This window comes from Phasianus colchicus, chromosome 39 (genome assembly GCF_987193195.1).
Source record: "Phasianus colchicus chromosome 39, bPhaCol1.hap1.1, whole genome shotgun sequence".
Lineage (NCBI taxonomy): Eukaryota > Metazoa > Chordata > Aves > Galliformes > Phasianidae > Phasianus > Phasianus colchicus.
Window position 1 is genome coordinate 1,413,959 of NC_143474.1, and position 15,108 is coordinate 1,429,066.

The 15,108-nt window shown below is 57.3% G+C and overlaps 1 protein-coding gene across 1 annotated transcript in view; it reads right to left on the reverse strand.

The window, feature by feature from the left end:
* The window catches only part of TTC5 (tetratricopeptide repeat domain 5), a 30,775-nt gene extending 16,381 nt beyond the window's left edge, over positions 1 to 14,394 (reverse strand). Inside the window, exons 1-3 of the mRNA XM_090130092.1 lie at positions 14,252 to 14,394; positions 12,718 to 13,024; positions 546 to 678 (exon numbers count right to left, since the gene is read on the reverse strand). Coding sequence (XP_089986218.1) covers positions 546 to 678; positions 12,718 to 12,972 — 388 coding nt within the window. The 5' untranslated portion in view covers positions 12,973 to 13,024; positions 14,252 to 14,394. The remainder of the gene's footprint in view (positions 1 to 545; positions 679 to 12,717; positions 13,025 to 14,251) is intronic.
* Positions 14,395 to 15,108: the final 714 nt, after the last annotated feature.

A 15,108-nucleotide genomic window follows, 5' to 3' on the forward strand; every position in this document is an offset into this window, starting at 1 on the left:
CCCCATAGAGCCCCATAAAGACCCCATAGAGCCCCATAAAGACCCCATAGAGCCCCACAGAGCCCCACAGAGCCCCACAGAGCCCCACAGAGCCCCATAAAGACCACATAGTGCCCCATAGAGCCCCATAGAGACCCCATAGAGACCCCAAAGAGCCCCATAGAGACCCAATGTGCCCCATACAGCCCCATAAAGACCCCATAGAGCCCCATACAGCCCCATAAAGACCCCATAGAGACCCATAGAGCCCCACAGAGACCCCATAGAGCCCCATAGAGCCCCATAAAGACCCCATAGAGCCCCATAGAGCCCCATAGAGACCCCACAGAGCCCCACGTACACCAGTTCCTGCCGTCGCTGGGCTGGCACCTGACGGCAGCCTCGGCGTGGGGCATGGAGACCCCATAGAGCCCCATAAAGACCCCACAGAGCCCCACAGAGCCCCCACAAAGCCCCATAGAGCCCCATAAAGACCCCACAGAGCCCCATAGAGCCCCATAAAGACCCCATAGAGCCCCATAGAGACCCCACAGAGCCCCACGTACACCAGTTCCTGCCGTCGCTGGGCTGGCACCTGACGGCAGCCTCGGCGTGCCGCAGGCTCTCCCGCAGCGCCGCCGCGCCGTCGCTTTGCCGCAGCGCCATGGAGAGCAGCCGGCGAGCCTCGGCGTCCTCGCCCTACAAGTGGGGGGGAAAAAACCCCATAGGGAGCTGTAGGGATCCCATAGGGAGCCATAGGGACACATAGGGACACATGGAGACACATAGGGAGCCATAGGGAGCCATAGGGAGCCATAGGGACCCATAGGGACCCACAGAGACCCATAGGGACGCATAGAGACCCATAGGGGTGCATAGAGACCCATAGGGACCCATAGGGACCCACAGAGACCCATAGGAAGCCATACAGACCCATAGGGAGCCATAGGGAGACACAGGGAGCCATAGGGAGCCATAGGAATCCCATAAAGAGCCATAAGGAGCCACAGGGACCCCATAGAGACCCATAGGGACCCATAGGAATCCCATAAAGAGCCATAGGGACCCATAGAGACCCACAGGGACCCATAGGGACCCCATAGGGAGCCACAGGGACCCATAGGGACCCATAGGGACCCATAGGAATCCCATAAAGAACCATAGGAACCCATAGGAACCCATAGGGAGCCATAAGGAACCATTGGGACCCTAGGGACCCATAGGGACCCCATAGGGACCCATAGAGACCCATAGAGACCCATAGAAATCCCATAAAGAGCCATAAGGAGCCACAGGGACCCATAGAGACCCATAGGGAGCCACAGGGACCCATAGGGAGCCATAGAGACCCACAGGGACCCATAGAGACCCACAGGGACCCATAGGGAGCCACAGGGACCCATAGGGACCCATAGGGACCCATAGGAATCCCATAAAGAGCCATAGGGACCCATAGAGACCCACAGGGACCCATAGAGACCCATAGGAACCCATAGGAAGCCATACAGACCCATAGGGAGCCATAGGGAGCCATAGGAATCCCATAAAGAGCCATAAGGAGCCACAGGGACCCATAGGGACCCATAGGGACACATAGGGAGCCATAGGGACACATAGGGACCCCATAGGGACACATAGGGACCCATAGGGACCCAGAGGGACACATAGGGACACACAGAGACAAATAGGGAACCAAAGAAACCCATAGGGACCCATAGACCCCATAGAAATCCTATAAAGAGCCATAAGGAACCACAGGGACCCATAGGGACCCATAGGGACCCATAGAGACCCATAGAGACCCATAGGGACCCACAGGGACCCATAGGGAGCCACAGGGACCCATAGGGACCCATAGGGACCCATAGGAATCCCATAAAGAGCCATAGGGACCCATAGAGACCCACAGGGACCCATAGAGACCCATAGGGACCCATAGGAAGCCATACAGACCCATAGGGAGCCATAGGAATCCCATAAAGAGCCATAAGGAGCCACAGGGACCCATAGAGACCCATAGGGAGCCACAGGGACCCATAGGGAGCCATAGAGACCCATAGGGACCCACAGAGACCCATAGGGACCCACAGAGACCCATAGGAAGCCATACAGACCCATAGGGAGCAATACAGACCCATAGGGAGCCACAGGGAGCCACAGGGAGCCATAGGAATCCCATAAAGAGCCATAAGGAGCCACAGGGACCCATAGAGACCCATAGGGAGCCACAGGGACCCATAGGGACCCATAGGGACCCACAGGGACCCATAGGGAGCCACAGGGACCCATAGGGACCCATAGGGACCCATAGGAATCCCATAAAGAGCCATAGGGACACATAGAGACCCACAGGGACCCATAGAGACCCATAGGGACCCATAGGAAGCCATACAGACCCATAGGGAGCCATAGGGAGCCACAGGGAGCCATAGGAATCCCATAAAGAGCCATAAGGAGCCACAGGGACCCATAGAGACCCATAGGGAGCCACAGGGACACATAGGGAGCCATAGAGACCCACAGGGACCCATAGGAATCCCATAAAGAGCCATAGGGACCCATAGAGACCCATAGGGACCCATAGAGACCCATAGGGACCCATAGGAAGCCATACAGACCCATAGGGAGCCATAGGAATCCCATAAAGAGCCATAAGGAGCCACAGGGACCCATAGAGACCCATAGGGAGCCACAGGGACACATAGGGAGCCATAGAGACCCACAGGGACCCATAGGGAGCCACAGGGACCCATAGGAATCCCATAAAGAGCCATAGGGACCCATAGAGACCCATAGGGACCCATAGAGACCCATAGGGACCCATAGGAAGCCATACAGACCCATAGGGAGCCATAGGGAGCCATAGGAATCCCATAAAGAGCCATAAGGAGCCACAGGGACCCATAGAGACCCACAGGGAGCCACAGGGACACATAGGGAGCCACAGGGACCCATAGGGAGCCATAGGGACCCATAGGAATCCCATAAAGAGCCATAGGGACCCATAGAGACCCACAGGGAACCCGCAACCCCACAGAGACCCCACTTTGCCCTCTAGAGCCCCATAAAGACCCCACAGAACCCCACAGAGAACCCATAAAACCCCACAGACCCCATACAACCCCCAGAGACCCCGCTGTGCCCCGTAGAGCCCCCTAAGACCCCACAAAACTCCACAGGCCCCCAAAGAACCCCATAGAGACCCCATAAAACCCCATAGACCCCATAAAACCCCCAGAGACCCCGCTGTGCCCCGTAGAGCCCCATAAGACCCCACAAAACCCCATAGACCCCATAAAACCCCACAGAGCCCCATAGGGAAGCCGCAACCCCACAGAGACCCCACTTTGCCCTCTAGAGCCCCATAAAGACCCCACAGAACCCCACAGAGAACCCATAAAACCCCACAGACCCCATACAACCCCCAGAGACCCCGCTGTGCCCCGTAGAGCCCCCTAAGACCCCACAAAACCCCATAGACCCCATAAAACCCCACAGAGCCCCATAGGGAACCCGCAACCCTACAGAGACCCCACTTTGCCCTCTAGAGCACCATAAAGACCCCACAGAACCCCACAGAGAACCCATAAAACCCCACAGACCCCATACAACCCCCAGAGACCCCGCTGTGCCCCGTAGAGCCCCCTAAGACCCCACAAAACCCCGCAGAGACCCATAGGGACCCACAACCCCACAGAGACCCCATAAGACCCCACAGACCCCATAAAATCCCACAAAGACCCCGCTGTGCATCGTAGAGCCCCCATAAGACCCCACAGAGCCCATAAAACCCCACAGAGACCCTGCTGTGCCTTGTAGAGCCCCATGAGACCCCACAGAACCCCACAGAGAACCCATAAAACCCCACACACCCCATAAGACCCCACAGAGCCCCATAGAGACCCACAACCCCAAAGATACCCCATAAAACCCCACAGAGACCCTGCCGTGCCCCGTAGAGCCCCCTAAGACCCCACAAAACTCCACAGACCCCTCAAGAACCCCATAGAGACCCCATAAAACCCCACAGACCCCATAAAACCCCCAGAGACCCCGCTGTGCCCCGTAGAGCCCCATAAGACCCCACAAAACCCCATAGACCCCATAAAACCCCACAGAGCCCCATAGGGAACCCGCAACCCCACAGAGACCCCATTTTGCCCTCTAGAGCCCCATAAAGACCCCACAGAACCCCACAGAGAACCCATAAAACCCCACAGACCCCATACAACCCCCAGAGACCCCGCTGTGCCCCGTAGAGCCCCATAAGACCCCACAAAACCCCATAGACCCCATAAAACCCCACAGAGCCCCATAGGGAAGCCGCAACCCTACAGAGACCCCATTTTGCCCCGTAGAGCCCCATAAAGACCCCACAGAACCCCACAGAGAACCCATAAAACCCCACAGACCCCATACAACACCCACAGACCCCGCTGTGCCCCACAGAGACCCCTAAGACCCCACAAAACCCCGCAGAGACCCGTAGGGACCCACAACCCCACAGAGACCCCATAAGACCCCACAGACCCCATAAAATCCCACAAAGACCCCGCTGTGCCTCGTAGAGCCCCCGTAAGACCCCACAGAGCCCATAAAACCCCACAGAGACCCTGCTGTGCCTTGTAGAGCCCCATAAGACCCCACAGAACCCCACAGAGAACCCATAAAACCCCACAGACCCCATAAGACCCCACAGAGCCCCATAGAGACCCACAACCCCACAGAGACCCCCTAAAACCCCACAGAGATCCCACTGTGCCCCGTAGAGCCCCGTAAGACCCCAAAGAACCCCACAGAGAACCCATAAAACCCCACAGACCCCATAAAACCCCCAGAGACCCCGCTGTGCCCCGTAGAGCCCCCTAAGACCCCACAAAACTCCACAGACCCCCAAAGAACCCCATAGAGACCCCATAAAACCCCACAGACCCCATAAAACCCCACAGAGACCCCACTTTGCCCTCTAGAGCCCCATAAAGACCCCACAGAACCCCACAGAGAACCCATAAAACCCCACAGACCCCATACAACCCCCAGAGACCCCGCTGTGTCCCACAGAGACCCCATAAAACCCCACAAAGACCCCGCTGTGCCCCATAGAGCCCCATAAGACCCCACAGAACCCCAGAGCCCCATAGAGACCCACAACCCCACAGAGACCCCATAAAACCCCACAGACCCCATAAAACCCCACAGAGACCCTGCTGTGCCCCGTAGAGCCCCATAAGACACCACAAAACCCCACAGAGACCCACAACCCCACAGAGACCCCATAACACCCCACAGACCCCACTGTGCCTCACAGAAACCCCATAAGACCCCACAAAACCCCACAGACCCCCACAGAACCCCACAGAGACCCCATAAAACCCCACAGACCCCATAAAACCCCACAGAGACCCCACTTTGCCCTCTAGAGCCCCATAAAGACCCCACAGAACCCCACAGAGAACCCATAAAACCCCACAGACCCCATAAAACCCCCAGAGACCCCGCTGTGCCCCGTAGAGCCCGCTAAGACCCCACAAAACCCCATAGACCCCCACAGAACCCCACAGAGACCCCATAAAACCCCACAGACCCCATAAAACCCCACAGAGACCCCACTTTGCCCTCTAGAGCCCCATAAAGACCCCACAGAACCCCACAGAGAACCCATAAAACCCCACAGACCCCATAAAACTCCCAGAGACCCCGCTGTGCCCCGTAGAGACCCCTAAGACCCCACAAAACCCCATAGACCCCATAAAACCCCACAGAGCCCCATCGGGAACCCGCAACCCCACAGAGACCCCACTGTGCATCGTAGAGCCCCCATAAGACCCCACAAAACCTCACAGAACCCCATAGGGGACCCACAACCCCACAGAGACCCCATAAAACCCTACAGACCCCATAAAACCCCCAGAGACCCCACTGTGCCTCACAGAGACCCATAAGACCCCACAGAACCCCACAGAGACCCATAGGGACCCACAACCCCACAGAGACCCCCTAAAACCCCACAGAGATCCCACTGTGCCCCGTAGAGCCCCATAAGACCCGAAAGAACCCCACAGAGAACCCACAACCCCACAGAGACCCCATAAAACCCCACAGAGACCCTGCCGTGCCCCGTAGAGCCCCCATAAGACCCCACAAAACCCCATAGACCCCCACAGAACTCCACAGAGACCCCATAAAACCCCACAGACCCCATACAACCCCCAGAGACCCCGCTGTGCCCCGTAGAGCCCCCTAAGACCCCACAAAACCCCATAGACCCCATAAAACCCCACAGAGCCCCATAGGGAACCCGCAACCCTACAGAGACCCCACTTTGCCCTCTAGAGCCCCATAAAGACCCCACAGAACCCCACAGAGAACCCATAAAACCCCACAGACCCCATACAACCCCCAGAGACCCCGCTGTGCCCCGTAGAGCCCCATAAGACCCCACAGAATCCCACAGAGCCCCTTAAGACCCCTCAGACACCCCATAAAACCCCAGAGACCCCACAGTGCCTCGTAGAGCCCCCATAAGACCCCACAGAGCCCCATAGAGACCCACAGGGACCCCCAACCCCACAGAGACCCCATAGAACCCCACAGAGAACCCACAACCCCACAGACCCCATAAAACCCCCAGAGACCCCGCTGTGCCCCGTAGAGCCCCCCTAAGACCCCACAAAACCCCATAGACCCCATAAAACCCCACAGAGCCCCATAGGGAACCCGCAACCCCACAGAGTCCCCATCAAACCCCACAGAGACCCCATCAAACCCCATAGGAGCACACTCACGTGCTGCAGTGCCCCACGGAAGCAGGCTTTGGCCCCATCCAGGTCCCCCCGACCCCATAAGGTCTCTCCCAATAAGGTCCAGGCGGCGCTCAAGCCAGGTTCCAGTTTTAGGGCTCGTCCCAATAGGGCTTCGGCTCGCACAGAACCCAATGGGGTGGCCAGCAGTGCCCGACCCCGTAGATATAGGGCACGGGGCAAAGCCTGCGGGGACACTGTGGGGCAAGGGGGGTGGTTAGGGGGGGGGATCTGTGGGGTTTCTGTGGGGTTCTATGGGGCTCTGTGGCTCTACGGGGTCTCTATGGGGTCTCTATGGGGTCTCTATAGGCCTCTATGGGGCTCTATGGGGCTCTATGGGGTCTCTTCAGGTCTCTGTGGGGCTCTATGGGGCTCTATGGGGTCTCTTTAGAACTCTATGGGGCTCTGTGGGGTCTCTATAAGCTTCTATGGGTCTCTATGGGGTTTCTATATGGCTCTATGGGGTCTCTATGGGGCTCTGCAGGGTCTCTATAGGCCTCTATGGGGCTCTATGGGGTCTCTATGGCGCTCTATGGGGTCTCCATGGGGTTCTGTGTGGCTCTATGGGGTCTCTATATACCTCTATGGGGCTCTATGGGGTCTCTATAAGCCCCGATGGGTCTCTATGGGGTCTCTATGGGGCTCTATGGGGTCTCTTCAGGTCTCTATAGGCCTCTATGGGGCCCTGTGGGGCTCTATAGGGTCTCTATATACCTCTATGGGGTTCTATGGGGTCTCTATAAGCCTCTATAGGTCTTTATGGGGTCTCTATGGGGCTCTGGGGGTCTCTATGGGGTTTCTATGGGGCTCTATGGGATCTCTATGGGCTTCTGTGGGGCTCTGGGGGTCTCTATGGGGTCCCTATGGGTCCCTATGGGTCTCTATGGGGTCCCTATGGGGTCCCTATGGGTCCCAGGTACCCACCCTCAAGCCAGGTTCCAGTTTTAGGGCTCGTCCCAATAGGGCTTCGGCTCGCACAGAACCCAATGGGGTGGCCAGCAGTGCCCGACCCCGTAGATATAGGGCACGGGGCAAAGCCTGCGGGGACACTGTGGGGCAAGGGGGGTGGTTAGGGGGGGGATCTGTGGGGTTTCTGTGGGGTTCTATGGGGCTCTGTGGCACTACGGGGTCTCTATGGGGTCTCTATGGGGTCTCTATAGGCCTCTATGGGGCCCTGTGGGGCTCTATGGGGTCTCTATAGGTCTCTATGGGGCCCTGTGGAGCTCTATGGGGTGTCTATAAGCCTCTATGGGGCTCTACGGGGTCTCTATAGGACTCTATGGGGCTCTATGGGGTCTCTACGGGGCTCCATGGGGTCTCTTTAGGCCTCTATGGGGCTCTGTGGGGTCCCTATGGGGTCCCTATGGGGTCCCTATGGGGCCCTATGGGGCTCTATGGGGTCTCTTTAGACCTCTATGGGGCTCTGTGGGGTCCCTATGAGGTGTCTATAGGCCTCTATGGGGCTCTATGGGGTCTCTATGGGGCTCTATGCAGTCTCTTTAGGCCTCTATGGGGCTCTGTGGGGTCCCTATGGGGTCCCTATGGGGTCCCGTGGGGCTCTATGGGGTCTCTATAGGCCTCTATGGGGCCCTGTGGGGCTCTATGGGGTCTCTATAGGCCTCTATGGGGTACCTATGGGGTCTCTATGGGGCTCTATGCAGTCTCTATAGGCCTCTATGGGGCTCTATGGGGTCTCTATGGGGCTCTATGGGGTCTCTATGGGGTTCTGTGTGGCTCTATGGGGTCTCTATAGGCCTCTATGGGGCCCTATGGGGCTCTATGGGGTCTCTATGGGGCTCTATGGGGTCTCTTCAGGTCTCTATAGGCCTCTATGGGGCCCTGTGGGGCTCTATAGGGTCTCTATATACCTCTATGGGGTTCTATGGGGTCTCTATAAGCCCCTATGGGTCTCTATGGGGTCTCTATAGGCCTCTATGGGGCCCTATGGGGCTCTATGGGGTCTCTATGGGGCTCTGTGGGGTCTCTTCAGGTCTCTATAGGCCTCTATGGGGCCCTGTGGGGCTCTATAGGGTCTCTATATACCTCTATGGGGTTCTATGGGGTCTCTATAAGCCTCTATGGGTCTCTATGGGGTCTCTATGGGGCTCTGTGGGGTCTCTATAGGCCTCTATGGGGCCCCGTGGGGCTCTATGGGGTCTTTATAGCTCTCTATGGGGCTCTATGGGATCCTTAGAGGCCTCTATGGGGCTCTGGGGGTCTCTATGGGGTTTCTACGGGACTCTACGGGATCTCTATAGGCTTCTGTGGGGCTCTGGGGGTCTCTATGGGTCCCTATGGGTCCCTATGGGTCCCTATGGGTCCCTATGGGTCTCTATGGGTCCCAGGTACCCACCCTCAAGCCAGGTTCCAGTTTTAGGGCTCGTCCCAATAGGGCTTCGGCTCGCACAGAACCCAATGGGGTGGCCAGCAGTGCCCGACCCCGTAGATATAGGGCACGGGGCAAAGCCTGCGGGGACACTGTGGGGCAAGGGGGGTGGTTAGGGGGGGGATCTGTGGGGTTTCTGTGGGGTTCTATGGGGCTCTGTGGCACTACAGGGTCTCTATGGGGTCTCTATGGGGTCTCTATAGGTCTCTATGGGGCTCTATGGGGTCTCTTCAGGTCTCTATGGGGCTCTATGGAGCTCTATGGGGTCTCTTTAGAACTCTATGGGGCTCTGTGGGGTCTCTATGGGGCTCTATGGGGTCTCTTCAGGTCTCTATGGGGCTCTGTGGAGTCTCTATAGGCCTCTATGGGGCTCTGTGGGGTCCCTATGGGGTCTCTATGGGGCTCTATGGGGTCTCTTTAGAACTCTATGGGGCTCTGTGGGGTCTCTATAAGCTTCTATGGGTCTCTATGGGGTTTCTATATGGCTCTATGGGGTCTCTATGGGGCTCTGCAGGGTCTCTATAGGCCTCTATGGGGCTCTATGGGGTCTCTATGGCGCTCTATGGGGTCTCCATGGGGTTCTGTGTGGCTCTATGGGGTCTCTATATACCTCTATGGGGCTCTATGGGGTCTCTATAAGCCCCGATGGGTCTCTATGGGGTCTCTATGGGGCTCTATGGGGTCTCTTCAGGTCTCTATAGGCCTCTATGGGGCCCTGTGGGGCTCTATGGGGTCTCTATATACCTCTATGGGGCTCTATGGGGTCTCTATAAGCCTCTATGGGTCTCTATGGGGTCTCTATGGGGCTCTGTGGGGTCTCTACAGGACTCTATGTGGCCCCGTGGGGCTCTATGGGGTCTTTATAGGTCTCTATGGGGCTCTATGGGATCATTAGAGGCCTCTATGGGGCTCTGGGGGTCTCTATGGGGTTTCTGTGGGGCTCTATGGGATCTCTATAGGCTTCTGTGGGGCTCTGGGGGTCTCTATGGGGTCCCTATGGGTTCTTATGGGTCTCCCTGGGTCTCTGTGGAATCCCTATGGGTCCCTATGAGTCTCTATAGGATCCCTATGGTTAGGGGGGGGATCTGTGGGGTTTCTGTGGGGTTCTATGGGGCTCTGTGGCACTACGGGGTCTCTATGGGGTCTCTATGGGGTCTCTATAGGCCTCTATGGGGCTCTATGGGGCTCTATGGGGTCTCTTCAGGTCTCTGTGGGGCTCTATGGGGCTCTATGGGGTCTCTTTAGAACTCTATGGGGCTCTGTGGGGTCTCTATAAGCTTCTATGGGTCTCTATGGGGTTTCTATATGGCTCTATGGGGCTCTATGGGGTCTCTATGGGGCTCTATGGCACTCTATGGGGCTCTATGGGGTCTCTATGGGGCTCTATGGGGTCTCTTCAGGTCTCTATGGGGCTCTGTGGGGTCTCTATAGGCCTCTATGGGGCTCTGTGGGGTCCCTATGGGGTCCCTATGGGGCCCCGTGGGGCTCTATGGGGTCTCTATGGGGTCTCCATGGGGCTCTATGGGATCTCTATGGGTCTCTATGGGGCTCTGTGGGGTCTCTATAGGCTTCTATGAGGCCCTATAGGGCTCTACGGGGTCTCTAAAGGCCTCTATGGGTCTCTATGGGGTCTCTATGGGGCTCCGTGGGGTCTCTATAAGCCTCTATGGGGCTCTATGGGTCTCTATGGGTCTCCATTGTTCCTATGGGGCTCTATGGGTCTCTATGGGTCTCCATTGTTCCTATGGGGCTCTATGGGGCTCTATGCATCCCTATGGGGCGCTATGGGTCTCTATGGGTCTCTATAGGTCTCCATGATCCCTATGGGGCTCTATGGGTCGCTATGGATCCCTATGGGGCTCTATGAGTCTCTAAGGGTCCCTATGGGGCTCTATGGGTCTCTATGGGTCTCTATAGGTCTCCATGATCCCTATGGGGCTCTATGGGTCGCTATGGATCCCTATGGGGCTCTCTATGAGTCTCTATGGGTCCCTATGGGGCGCTATGGGGCGCTATGGGGCTCTATGGGTCTCTATGGGTTTCCATGGTCCCTATGGGGCTCTATGGGGCTCTATGGGGCTCTATGGGTTTCCATTGTTCCTATGGGGCTCTATGGGTCCCTATGGGTCTCTATGCATCCCTATGGGTCTCTATAGGTCTCCATGGTCCCTATGGGGCTCTATGGGTCTCTATGGGTCCCTATGGATCCCTATGGGGCTCTATGAGTCTCTATGGGTCCCTATGGGGCTCTATGGGGCTCTATGGGGCTCTATGCATCCCTATGGGGCTCTATGGGTCTCTATGGGTCTCTATGGGTCTCCATGGTCCCTATGGGGCTCTATGGGTCTCTATGGGTCCCTATGGATCCCTATGGGGCTCTATGAGTCTCTAAGGGTCCCTATGGGGCTCTATGGGGCTCTATGGGTCTCTATAGGTCTCCATGGTCCCTATGGGGCACTATGGATCCCTATGGGGCTCTATGGATCTCCATGCTTCCTATGGGTCCCTATGGGGCTCTATGGGTCCCTATGGGGCTCTATGGCTCTCCATAGTTTCTATGGGGCTCTATAGGTCTCCATTAGTCCCTATGGGTCTCCATAGTCCCTATGGGTCTCTATGGGGCTCTATGGGTCTCTATGCATCCCTATGGGGCTCTATGGGTCCCTATGGGTCCCTATGGGTCTCCATAGTCCCTATGGGGCTCTATGGGTCTCTATTAGTCCCTATGGGGCTCTATGGGTCCCTATGGGGCTCTTTGGGTCCCTATGGGTCTCCATAGTCCCTATGGGGCTCTATGGGTCCCTATGGGGCTCTTTGGGTCCCTATGGGTCCCTATGGGTCTCCATAGTCCCTATGGGGCTCTACGGGTCTCTATTAGTCCTTATGGGTCTCTATGCATCCCTATGGGTCCCTATGGGTCCCTATGGGTCCCTATGGGTCTCCATAGTCCCTATGGGGCTCTATGGGGCTCTATGGGTCTCTATGCATCCCTATGGGGCTCTATGGGTCCCTATGGGTCCCTATGGGTCTCCATAGTCTCTATGGGTCTCTATGGGTCTCTATGCATCCCTATGGGGCTCTATGGGGCTCTATAGGTCTCCATGGTCCCTATGGAGCTCTATGGGTCTCTATGGGTCTCTATGGGTTTCCATGGTTCCTATGGGGCTCTATGTGTCTCTATAGGTCTCCATGGTCCCTATGGGCCTCTATGGGTCTCCATAGTCCCTATGGGGCTCTATGGGTCTCCATAGTCCCTATGGGTCTCTATGGAGCTCTATGGGTCTCTATGCATCCCTATGGGGCTCTATGGGTCCCTATGGGTCCCTATGGGTCTCCATAGTCCCTATGGGGCTCTATGGGTCCCTATGGGGCTCTTTGGGTCCCTATGGGTCCCTATGGGTCTCCATAGTCCCTATGGAGCTCTATGGGTCTCTATTAGTCCCTATGGGTCTCTATGCATCCCTATGGGGCTCTATGGGTTCCTATGGGTCCCTATGGGTCTCCATAGTCCCTATGGGTCTCTATGGGTCTCTATGGGTCTCCATGTCTCACCTCGGATGCCCTCCATGCGCTGCACGATCCGCTCCACCTCCTCCTCCAGCGCCGCCGCCGCCTCCGCCGTCCCCTTCCTTCCATCCCCATCTTTGTGCTCACCATCCTCGCCACCGCCATCACCATCATCATCATCGTCATCATGGCCGCCACCATCATGGCCGCCACCATCATGGCCACCACCATCATGGCCGCCTCCATCATCATGGCCGCCATCACTATCATGGCCGCCATCATCACCATCATGGCCGCCATCGTCGCCGTGCCGTGCCGCGTCCCGGAAGCGGTACAGCTCTGCCACCATCTCCTATAGGCCACCGTGTGCTGTCACCTCAGGGACCCCAGCGTCACCCCCTCCCCCCCATTGTCACCCCAAAAGCCCCCCAGTGTCATCCCAAAAGCCCCCCCAATGTCACCCCCCAATGTCACCCCCCATTGTCACCTCCTGTCCCCCCATGTCACCCTAAAAGCCCCCCAATGTCACCCCCCAATGTCACCCCCCATTGTCACCTCCTGTCCCCCAATGCCACCCCAAAAGCCCCCCACTGTCACCCCCCCAATGTCACCCCCCCACTGTCACCTCCCGTCCCCCCATGTCACCCCAAAAGCCCCCCAATGCCACCCCCCAATGTCACCCCCCCATTGTCACCTCCTGTCCACCCCTGTCACCCCAAAAGCCCCCCAATGCCACCCCCAAAACCCCCCCACTGTCACCCCCCAGTGCCACCCCATAATGTCACCCCCCACTGTCACCTCCTGTCCCCCAATGCCACCCCAAAACCCTCCCACTGTCACCCCCCATTGTCACCTCCTGTCCCCCATCTCACCCCAAAAGCCCCCCAATGCCACCCCCCACTGTCACCCCTCCATTGTCACCTCCTGTCCCCCAATGCCACCCCCAAAACCCCCCCACTGTCACCCCCACTGTCACCCCCCAATGCCACCCCCCATTGTCCACCACTGCCACCCCCATGGTCCCCCAATGCCACCCCACAATGTCCCCCACTGTCACCCCCCACTGTCCCCCACTGTCACCCCAAAAGCTCCCCAATGTCCCCCAATGCCAGACCCCAAAGCCCCCCCATTGTCACCCCCAAATTGTCACCCCACAATGCCACCCCCCATTGTCCCCACAAAGCCCCCCACTGTCACCCCTATGGTCCCCCCAACGCCACCCCCTACTGTCACCCCCCCATTGTCACCTCCTGTCCCCCCAATGTCCCCCACTGCCTCCCCCACCCCCCATTGACCCCATTCACCCCCACCCCGAAGCCCCGCCCCCTTTCCCACAAGCCACGCCCACTTTCCCACGCTAGCCACGCCCCCGCGTATGTCTTCCCATTCCCCAAGCCACGCCCACTACCCCATAGCCACGCCCCTTTCTGGTGTAAACCACGCCCCCTTTCCTAAACCACGCCTCCTCGCCCCTCACAGGCCGCAAACCGAAGCCCCGCCCCCTTTCCAACGGGGCCCGCCCCCCTCCTTCGGGCCCCGCCCCCTCCCCGTGAGGCCCCGCCCCCTCGGCCCCGCTCACCTCCATCTCCCTGAGTGCCGCCCCGTCCGCTTCCCCGTCCGCCGCCGCTTCAGCGCTCTCCTCCTCCTCCACCGCCGCCGCCATCGCCGCTCTGATCCCGCCCCTTCCGCTCCACGCCGGAAACCGGAAGCGCGGCGGAGGGAGTCGCTTCCGCTTTCAAAATGGCGGAAAGGCAGCGATTTTCCCGCGCAGGGCTCGGGCCAATAGGAAGGCGCGCGGAGCGTCACGTGACACAGCGGGACGGCTGCGGTGCCTAAAATTGGGGTTTTTTCCCCAAAATTTTACGTTTTAAATCCCGCAAAATCACAACATTTCCACATTCGTCCTCAGTTTCTTCCGAAATCCCTCCAGATTTTAACTTTTGGCCCCAAAATGTGCCGCAAAAATACACGTTTTTACACTCGCGTTCAAAAAAAGCCAAAAAATCCCTTTTTTGACCCAAAATTCTCCATTCTAACCCCAAAAAACGACAAAAAACACCAAAAAATCATTTTTGCCACCCCAGAAAATCCGTTCCAACCCACCCCAAAAATTCATTTTCCGGCCCCAAAAACGAGATTTAAGACCCCCCCCCCCCCCCAAAAAAAAAACGCGTTTTTTTAACCCAAAAATCGACCAAACTCTGCAATTTTGGGGCGAAACAACCAAATTTTGGGGACAAAAACCACGATTTCACCAATCTGTGCCAAATTTTGAAGCTGAAGGTTTGTTGATGAACAAAAATGGCCTTAAAACCTTCATTTTTTGGGGGCGATTTGGAGTGGAAACGAACATTTTTTGAAGCACCCCCGAAAATGCCTAAAATTGACTTTTTTTAAGGGATTTGTGAGGGGAATTTTGGGGTAAAAATGTGAGAT